Source organism: Psammomys obesus, unplaced genomic scaffold (assembly GCF_907164565.1).
Source record: "Psammomys obesus unplaced genomic scaffold, mPsaObe1.curated_primary_1811, whole genome shotgun sequence".
In the NCBI taxonomy this organism is placed as follows: Eukaryota; Metazoa; Chordata; class Mammalia; order Rodentia; family Muridae; genus Psammomys; species Psammomys obesus.
In genome coordinates this window covers 8,010,686-8,032,244 of record NW_026586383.1, presented here as the reverse complement: position 1 = coordinate 8,032,244, position 21,559 = coordinate 8,010,686, and the positions used below count along the sequence as shown (strand labels likewise).

Below are 21,559 nucleotides of genomic sequence, written 5' to 3'. Positions count from 1 at the left end.
TTCTTTCTTTCTTTCTTTCTTTCTTTCTTTCTTTCTTTCTTTCTTTCCTTTTTGTCTTTTAACTTTTATTTTCTCTCATACATTACAGACTGACTGCAGTTTCCTCTTTTTCACTCCTCCCGGTCCCTGGTCCCTCCCTGAAACCTCCCTTCTCCCCCAGATCAACAGCTCGGTTTCCATTAAAAAAAAAAAAAAAAAAAGAATGAACCAGCAGCCAGCCTGTTTTCTGCTCAGGTGAGAAATGAATGACAAATAGCTGACAGCACAGATAAAGGAAAACTACCAGGGTCTGCTTTCCCTTTGGGCTTGTGGAATATCTTAGTACCTAGTTACAAATGGAGAGGCAATGGCTGTCATCTTTTGCTTGGAAGACAGACAGCAAGGACAAGCAGGGTTCATACTGTGTGAGGCTGGGCTGGGCAGTCAGATGTAGGTCTAGCTTAAGTCTCAGGTGCAATGAACTCCTCCTGGCCCAGCCCCGAGCCCAGCTCTGTGCTGTCTTCAACAGATAGTTCTGGGGACACTCACATTCAAATGGTCCCCTGCCCGGCACTTAACCAACCAGGAATGAAGTTGGTGAATGAAGAATGTTCTAGTCTCCTGTCCTTTGGGTGAACATTGCCAGATAACTTCTGTATGCTTCTCAAAGGGCCCCAAACACTACCATCAGTGACCCCCAAAGCACAACCATAGTGGCTTGTCTTTTTTCCTGCTGCCCAGGACCACTGCACCATGCCTTGCTTGCAGGGGTTGCAAATGGCAGACAACCACTTGCTTTTGGGTCAATAAATCACAGGAAAAGTAATAGTCTGAAAAACCTCACTTAGAGGAAAAGCCGAGTCCAAGATCCCAGGCTGTCCAAATAAGACAGGCACGGATGTCCAGAAGGTGTGGATATGGAGGGGATATCCAGCTAGCTTCAGGTCCCTAAAACAAGCCCTTTTTTCTCTTTGAAGTTTCTTTTGATTCTTCATGTGTGGGATGCTTTGCCTGCATGTCTGTGCATCACGTGCAATGTGTACAAATGTTTTGTCTGAGTGTGTGTCTGTGCACGGTGTGCACACAGTGTGTAACAGCCAGAAGCTGGGAACAGCCCAGATGGCCCTCAGTGCAGGGATGGATGCAGAAACTGTGGAACATTTACACAATGGAATACTACTCAGCAGTTAAAAACAAGGAAATCATGAAATTTGCAGGCAAATGGTGGGAACTAGAAAAGATCATCCTGAGGGAAGTAGAAAGACACATATGGTATATACTCACTTAAAGTAGATATTAGTCATATAATATAGGATAATCATACTAAAATCTGTCAGCAATAGGATTCTGGTTGTCATGTGTTCAATTTCATGAAGTTCCTGTTCCTTGGTATTGTGCCGCTAGCATCTTACAGGTGACTTAAGCATATAGCTAGGAGCTTTCCCCCCCCAACAATATTTGGACCTGAGTTGGGAAAATGATGGCTGAGTTGGAGATAGAGCCAGACAGTTGGGCATCTGCCGCACTGTGGGCCACGTGACCCTACCTCTGATGACTTTTTCCAGTGTCCAGTACTTAACAGGCAGAAGGGGAAATGGGCAGATTGTGAGTTGTTTTTTTTCCAGCTTCCTGGCCCATTCAAGGGCAAAGCACTTAAGTGTGATATTCCTTTAGCTGAGTTCACCTGGGGACAAATTAATTCCAGAGGAGAAATTCAAAAGGCTGCGAAGCCCTGGCAGTTTCCAGAATCCATCGTGGCAACACATGGGCACCACAGGAAAGCTTCCTCTAGTGGGAGCCTGGTAGGGGTTAGGGCTGTGTGCCAGTACCCCTGGGGTACTAAAGAGAGCCTTGTTTAGACAAAACACAGCTGCCCCAGAAAAATCATCAGCACGTCCTGCCTGCTACCCCCCCCACACAGGAAAACTCGGTAATGATGTAATGTGAGAGGACTCATTCACCAAGCACCTGGCTCTCCAGCGCTGAGGGCTACAAGCCAGGTGGGCAGCCAGGGAGACCACCAGACATGAAGATTAGCCTCTTTCTGCGAAGAAGCCCGGAGACCTCTGCAGTCGGCCTGTCTGTGCCTGAATCCTAACACCCAGTTTTAGCAGCTGCGTCTTGGTTTGCCCCTCAGAAAAGTGGACACTGAGCTGCTGTGGGGATAGAACAGGTTAGGAAGTCAGAGCTGACCATACTTTGTGGTTTAAAAATGCACACCCAGCAAGGCTGTCCTTCCGATTGTCCGCTGTTGCAGCAATAGCAGCTACACGCCTTCAGACTCCACCCCCTCCCCCCCAAAAATCAGGCTTTCTGTTTATTTTATTTAAAATTCTAGCAAAAGTCCAGCATCAGAACCTGACAAAGACTGCACAGGAGAGCAAACTAAGAGCCCCCTCTTGCTCCTGATTATAGAGACAAACACACCAAGCAAACAATTAGAAATTAAATCAGCAGCATATTCCATTCCTTAAAAAATAGAATTCATTTCCTTAAAAAGGTTAAAGGAAAAGTTACATGAACACTTTGATATTTTAAGTATAAGTAGTCCATTATAAAGAAAGCAATGACTGAGCAAAAACTTCAGACTTAACGAGACTGGGTTCGTCAAACCTCGAAGACCAAATAGGCTGGACTTACAGACTTCAGGTAGGTCACATTACAAAGATAAGATACACCAAATGATACACCAAACAGCATCATTTGAGGGGGAAAAACTGTAGTCACACAGAAACATCCTAAACCATTCTGACTGGTCAGGTTCTTGATGTGTCTGTTGTAAAACAAATTACACCTGTCTTTTTAAAAATGGGGAGATGAGGATCTGTTTTCGGCTTGAGTGCCCAGAAGAGGACTCTGAGACGGGGGTCAAGAAAAAGGAAAACAAAACAAACAACAAAACAAAACCCTGTATGAGAATGTGTCCCCAGGAAGGACAGTAACGCAGGGAGGATAAGGCAAAGCAGGAAGGGGGTAGTGCAAAGCCCAGAGGGAGCTCACGCCTCCGAGGTGGTCTGAATTGTGTGCTGGGCTTTGAAGCCTCTGCATCGGCAGCCTCTGCCATCCAGGCCCTGGCACTTGTGGCTATTATGACCATGGCTAAATAAGCTCCACCAACCTGAGGTGAGTCAGTCTTCTAAAGAGTCACATATACGGGGTATTCAAAATAAAAAACAAACACAGGTCTGCGGAGATGTTTCAGTGGATAAAAGCAGAGAGACAGAGACAGACAGACAGACAAATGACAAACCAGAATGGGGCAAACTTATTCAGGTGCAGGGTGCAGAGTGTATGGGGGATGCAAAGGCTGGCGGCAGAGGGAGGGAACCGAAGGCGATGGGGCTCCCAGCACATTTGACTTTCCTGGCCTCCTGGATGGTGGAATCTCCTTCCAGCAGTCTACCTTCCTACCTCTGGCTGAAAAGGCGGCTCTAACTCTTCAGGGAAAGCTGGTGCAAGATCAGTTCCAGGAAGAAATCAGAAATCAGCAACATTACTGCCCTCACATGGGGTCGAAATTGGAAGAAAATTTAGGTAGGTATGGTGGTGCGTGCCTGCGGCCCTAGGCATAGTTCACATGTTTTAAACATGCTGAAGTACTTCCCTTGAAGTCTTTCAAACTCACTGGTTTTGAGCATGCTCAGCAAGTGCTCTGCCACTGAGCTACATCGCTAGCCTTGCCCTCTCTACCTTAAGCAGGTCCTGGGAGTTTCATCTGGAGCCTTGAAAATCTTTCCTGGTTTCAAAGTTCTTGTCTTTTCCCAGCGTGTGCGCAACTGTGCTGATTTGTCAAAGAGCTTGTATCACCTCCTCCTTCATGCATAGCGAGCCAACACAAGGGCCCCATTTCAAAAAATATTATTTTAAATTTAGATTTCTTACATGTGTTTGTTAGATGTTGAACACATTCTCTTCATTTTTCTCCTTTGCTGCCCTCTCCCCTTATTCCCTTTGTTCCTCTGGACAATCTCACTTCCGCTTTCATTTAATACACACACACATAGTTCTATGAGACCATATAAAATATAGGAACCACAGATGAGAGAGGAGCATTTTTTTTTTTTTGAGATTGGCTTAATTTGCTCAGTATTATTGTTTCCAGTTGCGTCCATTTTCTTACAAATAACGTAACTTCTTTCTTATGGCTGAAACACATTCCACTGTGTATAAAAGCCACATTTTCTCTCTCCGTTTGTCTCCTGCTGCACAGCTAGGCTGGCTCAGGAACTTGGCTATTGCAAACAAAGCTGTAAAAACTGATGAGCTGTTTCTGAGATCCGTTGACGTGCAGTCCTTCAGGTGAACACCAAGAGTAGACCTGAGTTATCCATTAGACCTCATGGATCTATGTCTATTTCCTGAGCAACCTTCATACGCTTAGCCACAGGGGTTAGGCTAGCTAGTTTACACCCCACCAGCAAGTTTGTGTGGGCCCCTGTGGTCCACAGTGGTACCCACCAGGTATCCTTTGAGGCTTGACCTGCCTTTCATTCCTGGACCCACCTGTCCACATCTCGCCCTCTAGGGTGGGTAGGACTGGGGGTTTAAATAGCTTCCTAAGCTGCTCTTAACCAGTGTCTGCTGTTTGTAGGTCAAAGCACATCTTCCGGCTTCCAGGTGGGACAGAACAGAGCCAGTCTTTCCCTTGGCGCTGGAGTTACAGGGGAGAGGGGGCCATCTGATGTGGGTGCTGGGAACTGAATTTTGTCCTCTGCAAGAACAGCAAGTTCTCTTAACTGTTGAGCCATCTCTCCAGTCTCCTTATTCATTATCACTGGGAGCCTGTGATGTGTGTATGTGTATGGTGTGAGGTCAGAAGACAGCTTTGTGGAGCCTGTTCTCTCCTTCCTCCATGATAGGGGCTCTGGAGATCCAGTCAGGCCATCAGGCTTGCTCATAAGTTCTTACCCGCTGAGCCATCTCCCAGACCTTGGTTTTAATTTTTTAACTCTCTCTCTCTCTGTTGCTGGAGAAAAAAGATTTAAAGTCTAGGCAGGATCCTCCTTTCCCCTTTGGAGGAGAAAAATGACTAAACTCTGCTCTGCGTCTAGCTGAAGGAGGATGTGGAAGTTCTAATGTGTACTAACCCCTCTCACAGGTACGCCCGCGGCATGGTGGCGGGAATCACTCTTAACTGATTCTTGTTGCAGTCACAGCTTTATTGACATTTCTCCAGCTAGACTGGAGCCTTCCCTTGAAATGCTGTGAATACACAAATGAAGCTTTTCATGCGAAGGAAAGCTGAGCTCTGCCGCAGAGTACAGCCCACACTGTGATTGGACATGGACATCTGGGGTTCTCCATCACTTCCTGGTGCCCAAAGCCACCAGAAGAGCCAGCAGTCTCAGGGACCTTCCGTCTAGCTGCCATCTCTCGGTGGCAGCACTCAGGCAGGGCTGACAGGTAAAGAAGCAGAGATGGGGTACCTGCTCTCCTCCACCTTCTCCTAGTCTGTTATGGAGAAGGAGTAAGGCTTTCAGAAGCAACTCCAACAGGAAGTGAGAACCTAGGAGAATTCAGGGTAAGAGCGGCATCTGGACCAGGGCCAGGTGAGGACCGCTGCCTGCCATGAGGCAGGGAGTTCAAGGTAAAGTCACCAAGGGCTCAGGGCATGGGATCAAAGACAGGAAAGGGGCGGAAAGACTTACTGTTTTCTAAGTATTGATTTCCCCTGCAGGGCTGTCTTACAAGGGTGAGCAGTGAGTTCATTCATCATCTTAATGGCCAGGCCATGGTGACTATAAACATCTGAGGGCTGCATTTTACTGGGGGCTGCTATTAACTCGACAAGAGACACCGGAGACGGCAGAGCACAATGGCAATCAAGCCTGCTGCAATGGCAGCAGCTACAGAGTGAAGGAAAGCCACTTGTGCTTTGCTTCCTTACGGGAGGATGGGGTGCATGTCTGCCCTGGCAATGCCTGACTCCCCAGCTCCTCCGACATCTCCTACTTTGTTCACATGCCCAGACTCAAAGGTTCCTGCCCTGAGCCTTCCGCCCTAGGAAAGGTCAGGTTCTCCCTCAAATATAAAGCTATGCAAACACATTAACTGTCCAAATCCTCCCTCAGTTCAGATTAGAAAGCTGATCAGTTTTATCATCTGGCGCCGTCTTGCGCGGCTTGCCTTGAAAGTGAGAAGAGAGATTCCGGAGAGAAACTGAACACCCATTCCATGGCAGAGGTAGGTATTAGAGGGAAGACTCACTTTACAACACAAACAAAGCCACCCGTCCTTGATGCAACTTGTCATAAAAAGGAAGCTAATGTGGTTGTCTACGAAGGCCCCAAAGCCCAGATTGGAGACCCAGGCTGATTAGAAATTCTAAATATTCATTTCTCAGAAACAGCAATACACTGATCCACTACTGTGGCCCTCATCAGGCCTTTGTCTCGGAGGAGTAAAAGGACACAGGGTTCATCCCCTCATCTCAGTCTCTCAAGGTGATCAGAAGATGGAGCTGTGACTAGTTCCACAGCCCCCACTCAGTGACTGATGACAGTGGGTTGTGAACTACAGCCTCAGGCTGCTTGGCCATACTCTGCAAGTTTCACGAAGAGTGATGGGTGAGGGCTGTCTCTCTCGTGAGCTCATGACCACCCTTTCTTCATCACGAGCCTCTCACCACTGAGTCTTATCTTCCAACTTCTCTGGCCTGATGGCTTTCCCAGTAAGATCTCACTGTGGTTGCCCAGCTGCAAACCCCAGCCCAGCAGAAGACCCAAGTTCACACCCAGAAGCAGACTTTCTCTCCAAGTGTCTGACTTTTGCACCATCATAAAGTTGGATAAGGGAAAGCGGAACTGTCATAAGGTGGGGACCAATAGAACCTGAGTGAATGATGGGTCTGTGTAGCACGTGTTTGCATATGGTGGGAGTCGGGGTCTACCATGGCAGGGACATGCTGTACACATGCTCATCACAGGCCTCATCCAATTCCTAGTACAGCCCAAGAAATCGGTACCCTGGACCCAGGTCACACTGACCACCAGAGAGACAGCTGGAACTTCAGCTTCACATCTGCTAACCACCACAGGGCTCACACTCCCTCCACCTCACTCTCAACACCTATTATTTCACTTCTATGTCTAAATGCAAACTAGCTTAGCTGCTTCCGCCATCATCCCAAAGCACAAATTTCACCTAAGTCATTGGCTTTAATAATGACATGGATGCTACATTTGGATTGATTTTTTTCATTCCCTTCCGTCCACTAAACACACACACACACGATCCAGATGCTAATATATTTGGCTACTTTATCTGCTGCTAAGGGGAAGATATGAGATACACCAAGGATTCGGACAAAGTTGACCAGAAATACAGTCATGTGACAGGCAGGCAGGTCAGAGCATGGGGCTGGTGCATAGGACAGACAGCCAGGCTACAAGTCTAGGTCAGTGACTATGGGCTGGATGTAATCAGGGGACATGTTTTATTCGAATTATAGAAAACGTTTGAATTAGCTGCGTCCTTCTCACACTGTCCTCTAGTGACCACAGCCCTTGTCTATAATTCATGGCTGATTAACTCAACATTGAGTTAATCTTCCACAACCTCAATGGGAAGCCCACCTGCTCAATGTGTACCTCAGGGTGCCCACGTGCTGAGGGCCAGGTGAAGGTTTCCCTCATGAAGTGATTCGGATTCCATGTGAACACCAGCTCAGTGAGGCCAACGCTGCCAACAGGGAAAAGCTGCAAACAGCCGAATAGCTGTGGCCAGAGCAACTGGGTTGAGTAAGGTCTGTCCTGCGCAGGGCCTTAGAGTGGTGTCTGTCCTGCCCAGGGCCTAGCCTCTCTCACAGAGGGGCACTGAGGGGCATTAGGGCTTCAGGGGAGAGAGAAAGCAAGAGCTTGCCCTTTCTTTTGGACTCATGCTATTGAAACTTCAACTCATTTGAATAAACTAATTGGCTCTACAAAAGCTCACTCAGCTCATGGAAATCACCGAATTAACTCAGTTCCCTTGAATGTGGCAGGAATAAATATCTAAATATGGCAAAGGATTAGCTGACACAGATAACCATGTAACAGAGAGCACAGAGTGCCTTATTGGCAATTGCAATTGTGATGAACAGGGATCCACTCATACTTATTTTTCACAGCTACTGACTTATGTGTGATAACAGCCGTTGCTGCTCAGAGAGAGTCTAATCACAAGAGAAAGGGGATAGAATGCAATAAAGGACAGACATTATCCGTGATACCCATTTATGGCTGCTTCTTGGCCGTACCAGCAGCCTGCCTAGTCCAGGATGAAAGCCAGCTTCTAGTAATTCCAAGTTCCTTACACAGGAGTGACCTTGTGGGATCATCGCCTGGTCCACGATGCGCAGCAGGTGAGCCGGTGTGTCAGGTGGAAAGTGGCTCCCTCGCAGGGAGCTCGCCTACCTTCTGCCACATGTTGATGAAGAAGAGCTCCCGGGAAACATTGAAGGACACGTTGGCGTCATAGGCGTCGTCCCCGAGGTTGGAGATGGAGATGTTCAGAGAAATGTTCTTCACAGCCCCCAAAGCCAGGTGTGGGGTTTTCTCATCAACACTGCAGAGAAACCCAAACATTGATTACTCTCCTTGCACTTACGGTAACACGACAGGAGGCACTGGGGATAGTGTGGAGGGAAATAGCAACCCAGCTATAATGCTCAGAGCCCCATTCACTAGGCGCAGGGTTGTGGGCGATCAGCACCTGTGGGCCTCTTTTTTTTTTTTTTCCAAAAAAACAAGGGATTCTACATTTTTTGATCTTACTAGAATGTTGCACGTCTCACGAGAATTTCTATACATCAAACTTGGAAAGTTTAAAGACATTTAACAGCCGGATAGCTGTTATTTATGTGAAATCCATTCATTCAGTTCTTTGGAGCAGACACTGTTTTTCTCATCATATGCTGGATGAGATGGTTATTGTTAATTGTCCATGTGACAGACCCTAGGATCTCGCGGGCTGTGGCCTCTGGACATGCTTGTGTGGGGTGTTAATTGCGGTGGGACCACACATCTTCATTGTGGGTGGAACTCTTCCCTGCTCAGGAAGTGCAGGCTGTGACGCAGCGGCCTGAGCACACGCATTCACCTCTGCCTGATAGAGACGCATCGACCCATCTCTCTAAATGCCTGCTGCTGTGACCTCCTGCCGTGACCTGCTGTAATCTCGAGTGTAAGCTGAAATAAACCCCTTCTCCCTCACGCTTCTTTGGTGTTTTCCTTAACAACAGGAAAAGAAGGCAAGACACTGGAAGCAGTAGCATGTAACTTCAAGGAAACAGAAGAGGCACACCAAAGCCAGTGCGCATAACCAGCTGTGGAAACCTAGGAGGGCAGGACGGACTCCCAACACAGTCGTCAGGGAAGCCTCCAGAGGAGGGAACTCTCAGTAGAAACTTGGGAGAAGGAGAATGGGATATGCAGAATTAAGGGTTTACTGTGGTGGGCACAGATCTGGCGTGTTCATGGAAGAGAACAGAGGCTGGTGAGGACTGAGCGGATTGAGAGGAAATGAGCTCAGAGAGGGAAAGAAAATGAATCTGGCAGGTTCTGTAGGTCCTGGTGTGTCACCATTAAGACCCTGGTGTAAATGTGATACAGACGGGCGCCCCTTCCTGCTCTCAGCAGAGACGCAAGGACTCTTGGGGCCCATATCCGGAGTCTCCTCCTGGATGCAAGGGAAACAGTCCCTGGAGCACTCTGGAGAGAAGCTGGGTGAGCAGGGTCCTGCAACAGGCCAGGTGGAAGAAGGTGAAAGGTCATAGGTGAGCAGGGTCCTGCAACAGGTCAGGTGGAAGAAGGTGAAAGGTCATGGGTGACCAGGGTCCTGCAACAGGTCAGGTGGAAGAAGGTGAAAGGTCAGGTATGAAAGACTCAAAGGATAAAAAATACTGTTTAAAACATCTCAGAAATACATACTCATTTGCCACATAATAAAGAGTGGGGGAAGAAAATCATTAAAAATCTTTGTTTTCTGCAATTAAACCATTTTGTTTTTATGAAAGCAGAAAACACGGCATGTCCAGTAAAAATGCTGCAGTCCATAAGAGAGTGACACCCGTGAGCATGGACGTTTCAGGGAACATGTTTTGGCAACGTGGGGTTGCGGGCATGCAGGGTCAAAGTTCACAATGGGACACAGAGAAGATAGGCAGTGGGACGGACATGGGCGAGGAATATCTTACATGTGAATTATTTTAGTTACCGTGAGTCCAGAAACCTCCACGGCCCGGATTGTGCAAGCCCCCACCTTCAGCTATAACCCCCCATATTGGACCATGACCCACAAGCTTTGATGGACACAGCAGTCCCTGGTGACCTTGTTATGAATTACTCCTGAATCATGGTTAACAGCTGACTGGGGTGAGAGGGGACTACATTTAACAGGGAGTAAAGAGGGTGTACGGAGATGTTTCTTTTAGTAAGGTGGAGAAACAGGATAGGAGCTACTGGGGAAGCCGTCTGTGGAGATACCTTTTTTTTTTTTTTTTAAGATGGGAATTATCATAGTGTATTTACACACGAATGGGAAAGAGCCCTCAGGGAAAGCACAGTGAGTGAGCATGTCACAGGGGGCCTGGCTGATGTGTGGAAAGGCTGCAGCTGAATGAGGAGAGTGTGAAGCCTAGCTGCTGAGTGTGGGTGGGGTGCCCAGACTCTGATGTACATGTTTGTATTCAGTATCAGAAATGAAACTGAGTCAAAGACGGGAGAGGAGGGAAGGGGAAGAGGTTGGGGATGTGGCGATGGCAGGGAGAGCAGCGAATGACTTGGCCCAGGAAGATGAGGATGGGAATGAAGGGAGTGCAGACATAGTACCAAGTGATGCTAGCTCTGGGCAAAACGTCACTCCAGTGGCCAATCTGTAACCGGCCAACTGGCCAATGGAAGATGTGGAAACGCTTGTGAGACCTGCTGCAACTGACAGCTGTTCCTTTTGGCTGTTTGGCTCAGCAGACCCCGTGACAGATGTGAAGCGATCATCAGCAGGTGGGGCAGATGTCCCTCATGGTCTTTCAGCTGTGGGCACAGGATTAAGCACAGTCCCAGGTTCAAACGGCCTCCCTCTGATGAGCGATACTCTCAATCACAGCTCTGGAGTTTGCGGGTTGTGTGAGAACATGATGGTCCTATGGTCACCTGAGTTGGCTGCAGAGGGTTCGAAGACCAGGAAGGCACGTCCTCCAGCTACACCTTGCCTCCCTTGTTTCCTGTGGAAATCATTGGCCCCCTCCACCCCTCTTTGAAGCCTCATCTGAACCAGCTTGTATCTTTCACATAAATTAGATTTACGTTAACAGGCATGTTTTGCGGTCTGCAGCAATTAACATAGCTAATGCAGCGTGCAAGAGAAGAGGTCTGCTCAAACACTCAACAGATTTCAGGGCGAGGGAGGAACCGTCCTTGTCCATCGGCAGAAAGCAACCCGCACTCTCCAGCATGTCTGGCACACCAACAAGAAAAACATGCGCGACAAGAAATCCGGATGGCCTGCTTTGGAGGCGAGAACTCCGAGGATCCAAACAAGATGTGAAAAATTAACTCCAAGAAGAGTTTCAAATTCTTGAATGGTCTCCAACGAATTAAGACCTTGACCTCAAGCTATTGTGGCAATGATTTATTATTGTTGGCCACTCTGGTCTTAAACAATTGATGGGTTATTTCTGTCCCTGATTGCTTTTGTAACATGAAAGGAGAATTGTCAGGCCTTGAGTTATGAGACAGCATTAACTTAGCTTCGTCAAGAGAAGGACCTACATACATGCTCACAGAGGCCCAGTCACCTCAGACAGTTTCTGTGGGCTGTTGAGCAGAGAGACCACATGGGAAGGCACAGCGCCACAGGCTAGAGAGCTGCTACCACTGTCCAGTGTCATAGTTCACAAGACTGGTCTTTTTCTGTCATGTGTAAATGCCAAGGAATCAGGCCAGGGACATGTGAAGTTTGGCCAGCCCCCACAGCTCCGCCACTTATTCACGCAGTAAGGTCATTCCTGGCTTTTCATAGCCAAGTGACTGTAGTGTGGAAGCCAGGCACCTTCCAGGGTAGAATGTGAACTCAAAACTTTTCAAAAGAAACCTCAAAGTTGTTTTCATTCTTTCTCTAGAGCTAAAACTCTCTAACTAAAACAGTAGGCTGCTTCTTCCCAAGTTATTCTTAGGAATGAAATGAAAATGCAGTTTGCTAGCCTGGGGCTGGTTCTGTCAGGCACAATTTGCTAGCACGGAACTGGTGCTGTCAAGTAAGCCTTTCTGAAAGTTCACAGGAGCTGATGGGAGTGCCACTTTTGGACATAAAGAAATCATGAAGCAAAGAGCTAAGGAGGCTGGATGAGAACTGAGAGCCTTCCATGCCTGCAAAGCCCATTCCTTTCCACTGTCACCCACGTCTTTCAGTCTCCTGTCTGTGACAGAACACCATAACCAAGGCCACCTATGAAAGGAAGCATTTAATTGGGGCATACAGTTCTAGAGGGTGAGAGTTCACGGCCGTCATGACAGACAGCATGGCAGCAGGCAGACAGGCATGTCACTGGAGCATTAGGTGAGAGCTCATGTCTAATCCACAATCACAAGGCAGAGAAAGAGAGAGAGAGAGAGAAGGAGAGAGAGAGAGGTGCTAACTGGAGTGGGCTTTTGAAAGCTCAAAGCCCAGCCCCAGTGACATACTTCATCCAAAAAGTCCACACCTCCCAATCCTTCCCAAACACCTCCAACTGAGGACCAAACATTCGAATACATGAGCCTCTGGGGAGCATGTGCCTTCAAACCAACACGCCGGCTAAGCCCACTTAGCCCGGTCCACAGTGTAAGGGAAGGGGCCAGACTCCACGCGGTTGTAGCCTTAATATCGCACACAAGCTGTGGTTACCCCGACATGATTGATCCAGCCCAGATTCCAGCACAGGTCAGGGACGCTCTCTCCAGGCCCCATCCCTTCCTGAGGAGCTAGTGGCAGTTAATAGTTAGCTCTGGGGTAGGAAGAATCATTCTTTTTATATGTGTGGCTACTGGTAGAGCTTGCTACTAATTTGTGACAGGGGACCATATGTGTACCACAGGGTCCAACAGCAGAGGCCAGGAACTTTTGTTTTGGTTTGCTCATTACTGCGCTCCCAGGGGCAGAATTGGTTCCAGCACCGAATTTCTAAGGGAATATAATTTCCTGACAATTAAGAAGATTGTTCTTCAACAGATAACACCACAGAATGTCTAGCACAGACCTGCTGTGTTGGTCATTTAATCCTTTGGTGGGGTGTCAGAGGCTGGCCTCTCCTGATGGAGTTCTATGAACTGCCCCCCAGCCACAGATTAGCAAATAAGCACTCTAACATCTCCAAGGCAGACCATCAGCCCAATCCTCACATTTCCCAGAGGGAGAAGCTGAGTCTGAGAGAGGAGCCACTCAGCTGAGGTCACCCAGCCACACCAGGCCTGAGCTGGAGCTAGTATCGAGTGTCCTTATCCATCCATGCTGGGGGTCTCATATAATGAACCCCACCAGGAAGACTCTGGCAAGAAAGGTTCTTTTAATGACATCTGAACAGAGAGGACTCTGGGAGGACCTGCTCCTCAGACTGGCCTGCCAAGAGTTTAAAACAATCATGTACAGTTCGTGCGCCAGACATTCCATGGGCCCCTGTTTATTTACTGAAGAACAGTCTTTCTAATTTTCAAGGAATTTTATCCTCTGATAAATTTTCCCATTAATTCTAATTTGCTTGTGCGGCCTTTTAAGTGGGTCATGTTCCTTTGTACACAGATCTCTTTGCTGCACTTTCACATAAAAGGCGTCATTAATAGTCATCAAAAGAGAATCATTTGTCACATGGGTATGCTGGGGACAAGAAGGTGAGCCATGAGTTTCAGGAAAACAGGGACACCTTAGCATGGGGTCCTCTAGAAGGAGACTGTGGACAGGCTTGAGAGCAAGTGATAGTTCAGGAGAGATCTCCAAAACTCATCCGGAGAAGACACGGAGAAACAGGCAACTGTTGAGGGCTGCGGCAGCAAGCCAGTGACCTCTCTGGGTGCCCTGAACCTAATCATTCTGGAACTGTGGAAAGCCTCAGCTGTGCCATCTAGGAGAGGAATATCTGTGCCCTGATTCCAGGCAGTCACTGACTGAGGGCTGTTGTAGCAACGGGAGGTGGCTCTCACTGCAAGCACCTCTGATGAGCAGAAGAGATGGTGGCAGAGGTGGCAGGAACGATGCCAGAAACTCAGGACAGGGATACAAGGGCTCTAGCTAGCAAGGACTTTGTCTGCTGGAAGGTCCTCGGCCAGTGAGTGAAGCCTATCACTCACTAGAAAGATAGAGCCACAAGTTAATCCTGATAAAGAGGGTCAGGAGCACCCTAGGAGGAACTCCGGGCTCTGGATAACATAACACGCAACCTCACCTCTGTGCTCCATGGGTGATTTCCACAAGGGTGTCTCCCAGGCACTGTGCTTTCAGTCTCTCTTCTGTGTGTTCTAGTGGGCGCATATGTGTACGCGCACAGGTGGGTGTTTGTGGGTATTGCAGTCAGAGGTGAACCTCAGATGGCATATCTCCGGAGCTAGCCACCTTGTTTATTAAGACGGTCTCCCACTGGCCTGGAGCTCACTGAGTAAGCTGCGCTGGCCGGCTAGCAAGGAAGCACCACTGGCTGGTTAGCCCCAGGGTCCTGACCCTCTGTACCTCCCGGCTCTGAGAGATTACAAACAAGCATCACCATGCTCAGTGTTCTGTGTGGGCTCCGGGGACCAAGCTTAGGTCCCTCATGATTGTCCAGCAAGCACTAGTCTGACTGAGCTAGCTCCCAGCTCCATATAGTTTCAGCCTCTATGGGCTCTTAGTCTCCTCAATCCTGATGCACACGGGTATTAAGTTTACCTCCTAACCAGGGTTGACCATTGGAGGATTGCCTCAGAGGGGCATGTATGAGTTATCTGTGGCTGGTGGTTATTTCATACAGGGAGCTGTGCCGAAGCTGTTAGACCATAAGTCCTTGGAGCATTATTTGTGCCTCGAACTACTGTGCCTTAAGATGTAAAAAAAATACCTGTTGGTGAGCCTGAGGGCATAGATTACTGTGTGTACTTCCAAATGTAACTCTCTTTGGGGGGATTAAGGATGGTCAAGGCGAGAAGACAGAGATGATATGCAGCAAGCACAGGATATCCTGTGAGATCCTAGGAAGGCAGCTGCAGACACTCCCAAGACACAGACAACATTCAGTCCTGTAACGCAGCTATGGTGCTCACTCCCTGGTCAAGTCTACGTGCATATATCAACTATTCCAGAGCTCCTGTGATTCCTCAGGGAAGCCTTTTCATTCTAAGCCACATTTTGGACCTCTCCTCTGTAACACTGGCAACTGCTGTTTATAGGAAAATTACTTCTCTGTGACCAACGCCACAAAAATCCACTCTTGGACCTGTGACATTTCTATACATCAAAAGTAAAAAGCTTCCAGCATCAGTTTTGAGTGGTGAGATACCAGACCAAGTGACCTCATCAAATACTCTACAGACAAGAGTGTTGTGATGACCAAGAGATTGGAGGCAAATGATAGAAACTGTGTCCAGAAAAGAGGGAGGAAAATAGATCCATGTTTATGAACATGTACTACGGGGTCAAACTATAGAGACTCTAGAACTTTCAAAGCTGAGAGAGTTGTTGCCAGAGTCAATGGCAGACCAACATCTTCCTTTTACAGTAAAGGCACCAGGGATTAAGTAAGCTTGTTGACTTATTTGATTGCTAATGGCTGTATCATTTGACCTCTTCCCAGTGAGTATCAGGATTCAAATCCACATTTTTTTCACAAGTAAGCATAGGAAAACAGCCTGCTTTCACTAGACAGAATTAAGCCAGAACCCAGCACCAGGCATGGTGGCATAGACCACCACAGACCCCTGCATTTACATGGCGTAGCAGGAGGATCGTTAGTTGAAGGTCATTCTCAGCCAACTAGCAAGTTTAAAGACAGCTTGGGATGTATAATACCCTGACTCAAAAATCAACAACAAACAAAAGACTCAAGAAGAAACTCAGAAACTTAGGTACAAAATCATAAGGAGAACCAGAAAAGCAAACAGAGAAAAGCACAAAACCCAGAAATTACAAGCGACTAACATCCTAATGCTGGCTTGTATTAGTTTCTTTTTATCACTGCGATAAAATAGCATGACCAAAAGCAACTTTGCACATATATTTTGGCTTATGGTTCTAGAGGAGAGTCCTTAATGGTGAGGAAGGGCTGGCAACAGGAACCAGAAGTAGAGCTGTCACATCTCAGCCACACACTGGGAGCTGAGAGAGAGAGATAATTGGAGGCAGGATGAGGCTATCGTTCCCAAAGCCTGCCCCTGGCACAAGGCTCCGCCTCCTAAAGGTTCCTTAGTCCAAGCAGTGCCGCCAGCTGGGGACTGAGCGTTCAAATATAAACCTGTGGGCGACATTTCATATTTGGTCCCCAACATGGCTGGCCGGAGGGGGGGCATGCATTCACATGGTTTTCATGTTTTAATTAATAATGGCCTGGAGGATATTATCAATACTAATCCTATAATAATAATCATTTTATTATAGCAAATTATCATACCTATTCTACTTTGTTGCTATCAAATTATCTGTGTCTAATTTGTACACACAGAAGAAAACATGTTCTATGTGATGGCTATTCTTGGTCATCAACCTGACTACACCTGGAACTACCTAAAATGGAAATGGCTGGGTACACCTGTGAGGGATTTTGAGTCATTTGGAGTGGGAAGACCCACACTAAATCCAGATCTTTTGAGGTGGGAAGATCCATCTTAAATCTGGGCCACACCTTCTGGTGGCAGACTATATAAAGAACATGGAAGAAGGAAACCTTCGCTTTTTGCCTGCTGGCCCTCACTCCTGTTGGCAGGCCCATTTCTTCACTGGCATTAGAACCTGCTTCTTCAGGATTCTGGTGTATACTGAAGACCAGCTGAGACACTCAGGCTTGTGGACTGAACAAGTATTGGATTCTTGAACTTTCCATGAGGACACAGCCATTGTTGGACTCATTGGACCATAATCTGCAAGTCACCCTAATAAATCCCATTTATATTCATTCATCCATCCTGTTTCTCTAGAGACCCCTACTACAATTTATAATGTTCAAATTTTATTTATGGTTTCAGGCATAGTTTTGGGACATACTTTCCAAGGATAATGGAGGATGACCACAGATTTCATATTTATGACTTTTTTATTTTGAGACAAGGTTTCTTTCTATAGTCCTGGCTGTCCTGGAACTCACTCTTTAGACCAGGCTGGCTTTGAACTCAGAGACCCATCTGTTTCTGCCTCCCAAGTGCCAGGATTAAAGGTATATGCCACCACCGCCTGTCTATATGTTTATGACTTTTCTACCCTCAACAATGCAAAAACCCAAACTGCTATCATTAAACAGAATATATAAACATATATACATATGTAAATGCCAGCTTTCTCCAGCAGTGTGTGCTGCATAGGTTGGGGTATGCTGTGTATCTGGCCATGGACTATGAATCCTTTCCAGTCTCAAGGAACAGACCCTCATGGTAATTGGCTCCAGCCAGAGGTTGGGGGGCTCTGTAAGGTACCCCACTGATACTTGGCAGTGAGTCAGAGAGATGGCTGAATAAGACTGACTATCTGGGCTGAAAATCCGTTTATATGATGCAGAAATACTTGTTACCTTCCTCAGATACACCCATCTGGGCCAGTGCTATGTTCACGCAGTAAAAGTAAGATACATTTACTAAGAAGAAATGAACCAAAGCAGTGGCTTCCTCAGCAAGGTTCAGAGAAGTACAGCCAGTCCACAGTACTTGAAAGTAATGTGTTCATGTCCCAGATGATTCTGCACCAGCTCATTCAACAATGCATGTAATGGTAGAGCCATCAACAACCTTGTTTCTTCTAATGAGGAAACACAGCAAGCCAGAGGACCCCGCCCCCACCCGGTCCCCTGGTCCCTCTAGGTGGCTCCAGAGCTTCCTGAGCCATCTGTGTAACTGCTAAAAGAAACACTGGTTCTCTGATAACAAAGGAATTCAGGGCCTCATCAGCCTTTACCTCAGGAGTTTCCGGAATCATGAAGTCTTGGGACATCTGGAATGAATCAGGCTCCTTCCCCGTAACAACTGGATTAAGGACTAAAATCCTTTGGTGGGGGGAGGGGGCAGAGGCAGAGGAATTCGCAAGACCTGATGCCATGAGGGAGAGGGGTGGCCTGTGTAGGGATGGCTGCCTTGGCTCAGCCAAAGGCCCTCTGCCACACCACAGTGTGTCACACACACCTGTGATGCCCACACATATGACAGCCTGATGACTGAAGAGATCACAGCCCCTTGAGAAGAGGTACAATGTTTCCCAATGGATGACATCAATGACGACAGGTTAAGATATATATATATATCCTGAAATGACAAGTTTTCCTAATTGTGCATCCTTCTGCTGTGAAGTGAGGCGGCCGTGGGGGAGCAGGAGCCACAAGCTCTTTCTCCCCTGGCCCCTGGGTCCATGAGGCCTGCAGGTGTGACTAGGCACACACTTTGCAGCTGCAGCCACCTAGGCTGCCCACAGTATGGCTGCCCACACAGGCCACCATAGCAATTTCCTCCTTTTTGAGCCTCCTTTCTTATGCCCACAGATGCTCTGATGGAGTGCCCTGGGTCCTTACTGGGCAGAGAGCAGGGGATGACGTATAGCTGTCCCCACCAGTGCTCCTGGAGCCACAGGGAGGAACTGTGGCTTTCAAGCCTGGCCATTCGTGTCTAAGAAATGACCTAGCCTCCAGAAGACCCGCTTGCAGATGTTACAACACTGTGGCGGCCTCACGGCGAACTGGAACGTGATTTCCTCGCATCAAGTATATATGCCAGGGAAACATCTAGGACATATTTCTAACCTGGTTTTGTGCTGCTGCATCCCGTGGGCAGCACAGTGACCCAGAAGGACCCTGCTCAAAAGGACGCATGAAATGGAAAGTAGGGTAATGAAGAAATCAAATATACAAAAGTGGATGATAATCGTATTGAACAAATGTGTGATCTAGAAAAATAACACAGTGGAAAGTGAGACATGGAAGTGGACTTGACAGCAACCACAACTCTGAGGACAAATGGCATCTCAAAATATCTACGGTATTATCTAAAGCATCTGCCATTTATGTGTGTAACAAGGTCGGAAGTCCTGCTCATGCCACTGTGGCTTGCTGTCACATCCACATTTGGACAAAATACTAACTTTCTCATTGAGGCTGATGAGAACAAGATGCAATTGTTGCCCTGTCGAAGCTCACAGACTGTATGGATTCCAGCTCACATCGCCACAGGGCAGGATGCTCAGGCCGGCACAGCTCCTGCTCCACAGGAAGTGATGGTGGGGACTGATGGAGGGGGAGGTGGTGGAGAGGGCATGCCCAGCCTTGGATGCCAGGATGAAAGATGAGAAGGGAGCTTTTAAAAGGCAGGTGGTAACCAGGAGTTGGCACCCAGAGCTGACCTCCTTCACTGGGGTTCCACCTTCCCTGCACATTAACAACAAGGCAGGTTCTCCCGAACCCTGGGAGGGCTGAGGAGTGGCATCGGAGAGAATCCCTCTTGGCTTAGGAGGTCAGATGGTTTCCATGCTTCTACACCAGAAGAAAAATATGAAAAAATTTAAAAATTTTGTCTTTTTTTTTTTTTTACCTTGAAGAAAAGTGGGTTGTTAATCGAGACAATTCCATTTGGCCCCCTTGTTCAAATCTCATTACCACATTTTTCTTAAAAAAAAAGTCTGGGGTTCAAGGCAAGGCTGATGGTTCCAGGTGGGCACACGCACTTCTGTTATGGTGGAAGCTATTTGGTTGCTCCTGAGTAGGCACATTTTACAGTGGGGCGTCTCCCACAAGGATGGCTCTCTCCCTGTATCCTGTGAATGCGGATAGTCCCAAAGTCCCTGGGATTAAGCATCAGGAGGCAATCCCTAAGATCCAAATCCTATGAAACCACCAAGGAAGTCTCTCACGCCACATCACTCCACCCCACATCCCTGCAACCAGGAGCGGCTGTCCCACCACTCATGTCTGCTAAGTCTGTTGGGTTAGAGCTCTTTATGAAATTCAGACTTCTGCAAAGGACTTTTTTCTGCCTATCCAGGAGAAGAAGGACCAGACAGAGCAGACATGATGTGTAAGTTCTAAGTCTCTCAGCACAGGCTCTGGGGATGCAGAACCTACGTCTCAGTGGCCAGATGATTTCGTGGGAACCAGGGATGCAGTCCATGCAGGCTAAGGTCCTAGGTCTAGGTCTGGCTCACAAGAACACGCGCAATATCAACTGTGCTATTTAATTAATCTTCACTAAGGGGCTGGGCTTCTGCCCAGGACAACAATCACCCGTTGGTTAAGGCCTGGGGAGAGGAGCAACGACTTAGTCAGAAGGCCACTGTGACTCTCCGAACCTGAAGAGGGCAGTCATTAGTTCAATATGGCAGTATGTTCTATTCATTGGCACACTAGGGACTTGGGTGTGGTGCCAACAGCATCCACCAAGGCCGCCATGCTCAGACTGAGACCGCCTGGAAGGAGGTCAAGGACAAGCTCATAAAATGTGGAAGTCTTCTAATGTGGTTCCCACACTCCTGTAGAAAGGAGCTATGATTTATGGGCATTCTGTGTTTTACCCAAGCTTCACCTTTGGCTCAGAGGAAAGGGTGGTACGGCCACTGACCACTGGGGACAAAAAGAAAGGACTGTGCCTCCTCATGTGCAGCTGGGAAAAAGCAGGGCACCCTTATCTACCTCCGGTTATGCCAGATGGCTCAGATCAAACTTGGGACAGATGGTACTGAGAGAGAGAGAGAGAGAGAGAGTGCGGGAAAAGAAAAAGTTTGAGGAGAAGGAGAGAGCGAGTGCTTGCAGAAAACAAAGTAGCTGTACAGCTTCATAGCTTTGTTCCTTTCACAAATACAAATCTGCCCTGCCATGGCGAGTCTAGTGCTTAATGGCAAGAGAGGCAATAATTCGCAAAAATCTCAGCAAACATGCAGCTGAAGTGGAAAGGTGTGAAGGCTCCAGGGCACCAGCCTCTTTACAAGTCCCTTGTTGGGCCCAGTTATTATGACAACGGTCCCTGTCACCACAACCCTGCTGGAGAGACTGACACAGAAACCTCCCATGGCTGGCTGTATTTGAAAGCCAAAGAAAATACCGCCAAATAAAGTTTTATTAGGCCAGCATTGAGGGAGTCTCGGGGCGATGGGTGGCTCGGTGTGTGCATGCCATCAACCCTCCATGGCTGCCATGGTTACTGCCTCTGTCTCCCCTCAGTGCCCTTCTAAGAATCCCTATTCTTGCCAGGGAGAAATTGGAACATATACACCGTGATCTCAGCATGGGGAGGGCTGCCCATGAAGGTCTTCACTGGGGTGGACCGCTGCTCTTGATGAGCATGGAAGATATCCTCGATGCTCTGTGTCCATCTAGTGAAAGAACAGGGTCAGTTCTTTGGGTAGCGGACCCTCTCATCCCCAGCCTGAAAGAAAAGGAGCACACACACACACACACACACACACACACACACACACACACACACAC

At 47.8% G+C, this 21,559-nt stretch overlaps 1 protein-coding gene across 1 annotated transcript in view; it reads right to left on the bottom strand.

Annotated features, from left to right (window-relative positions):
- Positions 1-21,559, bottom strand: part of Itga9 (integrin subunit alpha 9) — a 268,798-nt gene that overhangs the window by 72,705 nt on the left and 174,534 nt on the right. Inside the window, exon 20 of the mRNA XM_055601549.1 lies at positions 8,373-8,523. Coding sequence (XP_055457524.1) covers positions 8,373-8,523 — 151 coding nt within the window. The remainder of the gene's footprint in view (positions 1-8,372; positions 8,524-21,559) is intronic.